This window comes from Anarrhichthys ocellatus, unplaced genomic scaffold, assembly GCF_004355925.1.
Source record: "Anarrhichthys ocellatus isolate YVR2014 unplaced genomic scaffold, GSC_Weel_1.0 scaffold1920, whole genome shotgun sequence".
In the NCBI taxonomy this organism is placed as follows: Eukaryota; Metazoa; Chordata; class Actinopteri; order Perciformes; family Anarhichadidae; genus Anarrhichthys; species Anarrhichthys ocellatus.
The window spans coordinates 609-9,305 of NW_022281894.1; the positions used below are offsets into that span (position 1 = coordinate 609).

At 42.6% G+C, this 8,697-nt stretch overlaps 1 protein-coding gene across 5 annotated transcripts; it reads left to right on the plus strand.

Annotated features, from left to right (window-relative positions):
- Positions 1-2,197: 2,197 nt before the first annotated feature.
- On the plus strand, positions 2,198-8,289 carry LOC116377983 (aftiphilin-like). 5 transcript variants are annotated; one of them, XM_031839766.1, is made up of 4 exons: positions 2,198-2,272; positions 6,091-7,562; positions 7,796-7,992; positions 8,092-8,289. In XM_031839766.1, the coding sequence occupies exons 2-4, from the start codon at positions 6,126-6,128 to the stop codon at positions 8,222-8,224; spliced, it is 1,767 nt and encodes a 588-aa protein (XP_031695626.1). In that variant the 5' UTR covers positions 2,198-2,272; positions 6,091-6,125; the 3' UTR covers positions 8,225-8,289. The 5 variants fall into 5 exon arrangements, with proteins under 5 accessions (XP_031695626.1, XP_031695623.1, XP_031695625.1 ...); XM_031839763.1 differs by lacking the exon at positions 2,198-2,272 and adding an exon at positions 4,575-5,732; XM_031839765.1 differs by lacking the exon at positions 2,198-2,272 and adding an exon at positions 4,575-5,174.
- Positions 8,290-8,697: the final 408 nt, after the last annotated feature.

An 8,697-nucleotide genomic window follows, 5' to 3' on the forward strand; every position in this document is an offset into this window, starting at 1 on the left:
TTCTAGGTCTTCCCCGGGGTCTCTTCCCAGTTGGACGTGCCTGGAAAACCTCCAGTGGGAGGCGTCCAGGAGGCATCCTAATTAGATGCCCGAACCACCTCAGCTGACTCCTTTCGACGCGAAGGAGTAGCGGCTCTACTCCAAGCTCCCTCCTGATGACCGAGCTCCTTACCCTATCTCTAAGGCTGAGCCCGGCCACCCTACGGAGGAAACTCATTTCGGCCGCTTGTAGCCGCGACCTTGTCCTTTCGGTCACGACCCAGAGTTCGTGACCATAGGTGAGGGTAGGAACGTAGACCGAGTGGTAAATTGAGAGCTTTGCCTTCCGGCTCAGCTCCCTCTTCACCAAGACGGTCCGGTGCAGCGCCTGCTTTACTGCTGCAGCCGCACCGATCCGTCTGTCGATCTCCCGCTCCATCTTACCCTCACTCGTGAACAAGACCCCGAGATACTTGAACTCCTTCGCTTGAGGTAGGCACTCCGTCCCCACCTGGAGGGAGCAATCCACCGGTTAAAAGTAAAACAATTTAAAAAAAAAAAAAATGATTATTATAATAACAAAAACATTTTTTTTAACTTTTTTTCTGCCAGCAAAAAAAAAAGTTCCAGTTGCTGTTTACAGAAGGTCTTCACCTCAGCCACATTGGTTTTATTCTTTATACTCCAGAGCTGCTTCTTGCTTAAAGTCTATTCAAGGGTGGTTTGCTCAGTACAATCCATGTGAAACATCAAGCAATTTAAGTATTTCATCTGTTGTGAAGCCACGTTTAAAGAAGTCTTCAATGTACTCACAATCCATTTATATGTCAAATGTAGGGTAACCTATGAAGAGCTGCTTCTATGACTCATCATTTAGACTTTCTATAGCAACTGGAAACATCTGGTCAGTGTTATGGTTACAGATGGATGCCGGTTGGGAAAAAAAAAAAAAAAACAGTATTTTTTTTAAACTTTTTTTCCGCCAGCAAAAAAATAATAATAATTAGAATTATTTTTTTTGTGTGACTTTTTTTTTTTTTGCTGGTGGAAATGGGCTTCCATAGTTATCTTTGTGTTGCCTGACCTGTTTAGAGGTCTTCATGGTGTTGCAGACTCTGGGCCTTTCAGAACAGGTGTTTGTACTGGGATCACGTGACACTTAGCTTGCACACAGGTGGACTTTATTTAACTAATCATGTTGGTAGCACCACATCTTATTTAGGGGCTTAGAGCAGTCATCAATTCTGAGTATTTTGTGTTGGACCATTACATGAAACGTGTCCAGCTTTGTTGTCTTTGTCCCTCGCTGTTATTTCTGTTTAAGTACATTAAGAGAGATGCAAAATCAATTTCTTTGTATGTGATTCTGTTAAACGTCTATTTAAACACCAGGTTGTACTGCAGCTAAGAGGAGAATGCTTTTTTTTTTTTTTTTTTTTTTAACATTGTATCATGTGGCTTCTCTGTCTTTTAGACACCCAGTCGGTCTCTGAGGAGATTTTACCTTCGCAGCAACCAGACCGGTTTACCGATGTGGAGGACAGCGAGGCCCGTGACTGTCAGCGGGTCAAAGAGGAGCAGGTGGATCGGTGCATCAGACCAGACGAGGCTGAAGTCAGACTTCCTAAATCAGAACCAGACACCAACTGTGAGCTGCTCCCATCTTCCACGGATGAACCCGTGAGCGTGAACGAAAGAATCGACGATGAATGGTTCGGAAGAGATGGTTCATTGTCTCCTTGTCAGCAGGTGGATCAGAGCATCATTCCAGACGTTCTGGAGGATTCTTACAAGGATTTAGAAGTCAGACTTCCTGAATCCGATGCTCGGACGGACTTCCAGCTGTTCCCATCTTTCAGCACCATAACTGTGACAGTGAACGAGGATGAAGAATGGAACGGAAGCTCAGGTTCTTGTGGTGTGAATTGCATTGACTCAGCGTTTATTCATAAGGAGCAGGAACCAGCCCAGATGGACAAAAAGTTTTGCCAGTTCTGCGGCATGTGCTTCAACGGGGACTCTGATCTGAGCGCGCACACCGACAAGATCCACGCCAACGCGAAGGCCTTCAAGTGCTCCGACTGCGACAAGCAGTTCGCCTGCAGGGCCCATCTGGTGGCGCACCTGAGGATCCACACGGGCGAGAAGCCGTACAGGTGTTCCTTCTGCACGCGATCCTTCGCTCAAAGCTCCAATCTCAACGTGCACCTGAGGATGCACACGGGGGAGAAGCCGTACTTTTGCAGGTCGTGCGGCAAAATGGTCGCCCGCAGCAATCATCTCAAAACCTGCGGTAAGAAGAGCCTCAGGGGGAGGAAGTCCTGCTGCTGCTCGCTTTGCGGCAAAACGTTCTACTCGGCTTCAAAGCTGCGAGTCCACGAAGCTGGGAAACATGACGCGGTTTGGTTGACTTGATCATCAGACTGAATCAGTTTTAACTTAATTTATTCTTTGTTTCTAAGTATTTCAATCTAAAAATGTAGGCTGTGACTCAGAGGTCTGGAACCAATAACTAGTGTGGAGGCTCAACAAGAGAAACTATTAACATTTACAACAATTATTTAGTGTTTTAACCCTTTGATACACAAGCTATGCAAACCCCTACTAAGGCCCAACATGTGTCAAAAATTACACGTATTGACCTACAATGTTATTTCATGCACGGCTGAGGGTTTATTTGCTATATTTTTGGAAATCAATATATTTCATCATTTAATATTCAAAGTATTCATTAAATATCTTGTTTTTGATTACCACACATCCTTATTTTAGCTTTTCCTTTCTTAATTTATGAACTAAAATATTTTTTTATTATAGAGGCGATGGGAAGATGTGGGTTAAAAAAGATAAACGCTGCCACCACCCAGCCACATAAGGACATCAGACAGGAGGGCCAAGTGAAGAGGAAGAGGTGCAAGTTCTGCCCAGCTGTCAAAGACAGAAAAGCCAGCAGCTGGTGTTCAAAGTGCACCAGCCCTGTGTGCAAGGAGCACAAACATGTGATTGTCATTTGTGAGGCATGTATGCCCTAAGATGGCAATTTGCACTGTACCCATATGAGTTTATTGAATCAGTTTTCTTTTATTTATTCATTTTATACATTTACCACAGTTCAATATCAGTGTTATCGGTTGTATGTTATGTGTGAGAAAGTAAACATTTCAAATATTAAGTGTGTAATTATTTGGTCCAAATTCACTGCTAAAATAATAATTTTTAACAAAATCATTGTCTGTTTTTTAAATATTTTATCACACTTACACACATGGGTCATTTTTGACCCATGTGTGTAAACTTGATGTAATACAAAAACTATTTTAGTTCAAAAATGAAGACAGAAAATGAAAATAATGATTTATGGTAATCAAAAACAAGATATTTGAATGAATACTTTCTAATATTAAATGATTAAATTAATAGATTTTAAAAGATATAGCAAAGAAACACAGCCGTGAATGAAATAACACATAAAATGAATACGGGTCATTTTTGACCCATGTTGTGCCTTAGAAGAGTAGTGATGCAAAAATGTTTTTTTATTCAAAAAGGACAAACGAAAACAAGAATTTGTGATGATCAGAAACTAGTTAATTGAGGAATTTCTGAAATTCTGAATGATGAAATAAATTTATTGCAAAGATATTACAATTAAAACTCCCGTTGGGTGACCCATGTTGTGTATCAAAGGGTTAAAGGAGTGTGTGAAATACAGTTTGCTGTATTGGGACGAAGTATGTGAAAAATAAGTCAACGCTGATAAAAAGAATCTCATATTTCAGCTCCAGAACACTGAGAAGATGACAAAACCCTGTATAATATAGTCACTAGGAGCAGTGTACTCAGTAAAAGAGTCTGTTATTTTGACACTTGGACATTCTCCCTCCCTTCTCCAGCTGTCTGCTGTTGCTTTTTCACACTTTTAAACTCCTTGACCTCTGCATTGTGTTGGTTCTTGAGGTGTTTTATTGAATTGCTTGTGCTAAAAAAAGCTTAATTTCATCCTGGGACCACTTCAAGTCTTTCCCGTTTTTATTCCCGTTACTGCTCATGGTCATCTTGCACTTCTCTGTTCATGAAATACACATTTTGTTTATAATGATAAAGAACTGTTTGTGATACTTATTGACAGATATTACAGACATTTTATCTTCCACTGAAATGAGCCACAGAGTTGTAGGAAACACGTCATGATCACATTACTTTTACGTATTTGACTAAATAATGCACCGCTTCTACTACTATAAAAAGCATAACTGTGAAAAAGTGGCTGGAAGAACTACTCATATCTTTTAAAATTAGCAATACTGCTCTGTAAAAAAATACTCTGTTAAAGATGAGTCTTATGATCAATATTTCAAGTAAAAGTATAAACGGCAAACTGCACTTAAAGTATTAAAGCAAAAGTACTTTCTTGGCCAACTGGTCCCTTTCAGAGTGATATTATAACCTATAGTATATAATTACTGACGCTTATACTTTATAAATTGATCATGTGTTTTGTTTGTCAAGGTAAAGCAGAGAAAATATTCAAATATAGCGTAAAATCCAATGGTAATTTAACTTTAAATGAACTAACTCCAGTTTAAAAAAGTATTATATTTCCCTCTGAAATGTAGCAGTAGAAGTGTAAAGTAATAGAAATACTCAACTTGAGTAGATGCACTTAATTTCTTTCCGTTACTGCATGAAGAAGTAGCATATGTTGTTAAAAAAAAAAGAAGAGGTGTAGGACGAAGTCTCTCCAGCAGGGGGTGATATTGTGGTTTCAATCAAAGATCGTCTATTTTGAAGAGGAGTCAGTTCCTGGTCAGAAAAAAAGAAATGTACCCGTTGTGTTTTCCAAACTCCTTTTTTTCCCCCGATGAGTAATTTCATCACCTGGAAACGTTGACATAGTGAGACATCATTACTTAATTTACATATCTCTGTTAATACTTAACGGAGAATGAAGCCAGAGGATGGAGAGCCGGAGCTGTGGCGCAAGAGATAGACGAAGAAGAAGTAACGAGAAGGCAAAGTGAATGAGTGTTGGTAATTGAAATTAAAAAAAAGATGGCCGTTTGTATACCTAGCTAGCTGTTAGCTCCGTTTAAATAGCATGTCAACGTCTGCTTTTGGACGGTTAAGCTAGCTACACTAGCTAGCAGGTGCTTCTGTAAGCTAATCAGTTGGTGTAACGCGGTTTAAATGTAACGGTAGGTTTTCACACCTTACTTTAATTAAACCCAACGTATCATTTTTAATTATCCACAACTAGCTTATCTTTTACATAAACCCGCCTCCTCTGTAGCGAGCGTTTAAATTAATTAACAGCTTAACGTTCAGCTGACACCTGTCTGCCCACGAAGAAGAAAGAAAAAAACCTCGCTGTTTGTTTCTGCTTTAATTAATTCAAAAAGCCAAATAATTATGTAGTTTTATAACACATCAAGGATGCCTATTAAATGTATATATAATATTAAATGTGTGTGTGTGTGTACACAACAGACATTAAGCATGCTACTTAAAAATATATAACGTTATATATCATATATATTAAGGATACTAATTAAACGTTTGTAGTTGTGTTTCTTTCCCACCTAAAGGAAGCCGTTGTGGTGTGTTTATGTTGGAGGATTATTACAGACGCAGGACTCTGAAACTGTTCATCCAAGAGGCTCAAAGCAGCGGATAATGTTTCCTGTATCAGTTTACTGAAGGCTGTCAGCACTGAGGCTTTTTATTCCACTCCAGGATCAGCACCAGAAGAGCTGGTAATACCTCAAAGAGATGGAAATATTTAACACGATTTTAAGAGACACGAAAAGATAAAGTGGGAACCTTTGGATTTGTGCAATAGATCTATTAAATTCAGATTTTGTCAATATGTCAATCGAGGCGGTCTTGAGGGTGTACAGAGGCATCAGCTATCGAGACCCTAAACTAATTCAAACTCGCACAGCATTCGGGAGTAATTTTGGGGTTCAGCGTCTTGCCGAAGGACACTTCTTTCTACATGCGGATTGGAGGAAACGAGGAAATATGTTTGAAGAGAAATGGGTCCTTACTGGAACATTTTCTCTGATTCTCTGTTGTCCATGATGCTCCTCTTCCTGCTCTTTCTTCCCTCAGGTGCATGAGGCCCTCAGGTCCTGCTAGGAGAACCCATGGAGCCAGTCGTCATGCCCTTCCACTCCTCCTCCCCACCTCCACTGGACGACGAGGAGGCGGGATCAGAGGACGAGGAGTTCGGGGAGTTTGGGGGGTTCTCCGTCGTGGTGTCCTGCTCTCATCCTGTCTACGCTGATTCGACTGATTCAGCATCCAGCCTCAGACAACCTCGTCCCAACATAAAGCCAGCAGCCACACATCAACCTAACTGTAGCTTTAATCGCCCAGTGGAACAATTCCAACCCACATCCGCTGTGGACCAGAGACGCGTGGAGCGGCAGGATTGTAATGTAGGATCACGTGTGCGCCTCACGAATGGGTACTTTGAAGGAGACCCCAGCTCTGGGACCCACACGGCCTCTGCAGTGGGAGCACGCTATCCCAGCGAGGAAACCGGGTTTGCTGATTTCACTGTGTTTACAGAGCAGGCGGCTCATCCCTGGTGCTGCGGCTTCACTCCCACGGGGAGCAGAGGGCGGTGGGATGTCCGACTGGAACACAAAACCAGCAGCAGCTCTGGTGGACAAATCGGCGATCCAGGACAGGAGGTTGTGTTGGACTCTGAGCCGAGATCTCATTGTGCTCACGAGGCAGAAGGAAATGTTTGCACTAAGGTCGAGCACTGTGAGAAAAGAGATGCAGCACTCGTGCAACCATCTCAGGACCGCCGTCAGTCTCAGGAAGCTGCAGCAGCTTTGGATTTTCCACCCGAAGAGCCTCATTCTGGGGGAGAGGAGGAGTTCAGCAAGTCTGGGGATGGTCAGAATGAAAGGAGGTATAGTTTAAATTCTTTACAAACCGCAGAGACGCAGAAGGATGGAGAGTCGGATGAAAAGAGCGTCTCTACTGTCCCTCAAACATTCGGTGTGTACGGGTCTGCTTCAGAGGACCTGGCGTCTTCCTCTGATGATTTGTCATTCGAGTGTCCTTCTGCGGACGTGGAACCAAATGTTTCATCTCTAGTTTCACACGAGGACCAAACTGACTGGGACCAGACTGATGATGAAGACTATTCTGACTTCCCTGTCAACGACAGCGTGGCCAATGTCTTTCGGTTCGAGGCAGAGAAGGGTTTTCATTACTGCGACCAATCTGCTACTCAGGAAACTCGTGCTACCTCCAGCCAGTCTCGACCTGGAACACACACAGACGGCACATGTTCAGACGTCAAAGACCACGAGTGTCTCCAAACGGCCAATGCAGCGGTGCAGAGTCTGGGAAACCTCCCGCCCAGCGACAGCTTTGCTGATTTCTGCTCGGCGCCCACGCAGGAGGAGGGAGAGGGGTCGTGGGCGGAGTTCAAGGACCAGAGGGCTCTGGAGGAGGAGAAAACCTGGACCCGGTCCAGAGAGCAAGTCAGCAGCCTGCAGACCGCTGAGGAGGAGCAGGACCGGGATGGGAAACACGGGGTTTCCAGGAGGAACAGCTGTCAGGTGGGAGGCTCTTTATGATGATACTTAATTCTTATTGGCCAGAAGAAAATGTATTTTTAAGGGCTTGTCCTGGATTATGGGTCATTATGTAGTCTGTTTATTTATAACATGCCAGACAAACGTTCTAAATACTTCACAGGCAATAAAATAAAAGCTTAAAGTCGATCAAAAGATCATTATGGATATTTGATGTTTTTTAAATGAACCGTCTCCCTTTTTTTTTCTCTGGCTAGGCGTCACTCTCCTGCCGTGTCCAGCAGCTTCTCATGGCCAGTTTTCCGGAGGTAGAGGTCCCCGCTGATGAAGAAGAGGAGGAGGTGCTGAACCTCAATGCTCTACTTCACGGCCGACTCCTCTCTGAGAGCGAGGAGGAGGAAGAAGAAGAGGAGGAGGAGGAGGTACTTGAACACCTGAGCCCAAGATCTCAGTGGTGAGGGTGCCTCCCTGGTGATGCTGGTTGATGAAGATGATGGTGATGATGGTGGATATGTAAACAGCAGTTTTCTCTCCTTCCTTCTGAATTTCTCAGGATTCGGCCTCATCAGGACCTCCATGATGCAGTCGGCCTCCGGTTTCAGTGGGGAGGCTCCCACACCAACAGGACTCTGCTCAAGTGTCTCGGTGTGGAGACACGGAACATTGTGAGTTTCGCAAAACGTTAAAAAGTTCATCAGCGATCCAAACAGCATCTTCACCGGTGACTGAATGAACAAATATACCCTTTACCACCCGGTTACTTCATATAGAATATGTATTTATTGGATTACCATGCACACCATACCAAACATGCTTTATTGTGATTTTATATATATATATATATATATATATATATATGTATGTATGTACAGTTGTGTGAAAAGTGTCTTCCTGATTTCTTATTTTTTTGCATGTTTGTCACACTTAAATGTTTCAGATCATCAAACAAATTTGAATATTAGACAAAGATAACACAAGTAAACACAAAATGCAGTTTTTAAATGAAGGTTTTTATTATTAAGGGGAAAAAAATCCAAACCTACATGGCCCTGTGTGAAAAAGTGATTGCCGCCCCCCCCCTGTTAAAACATAAATTAACTGTGGTTTATCAAATCTTTGGAAAGCTGAGTTCAATTTCTCTAGCCACACCCAGGCCTGA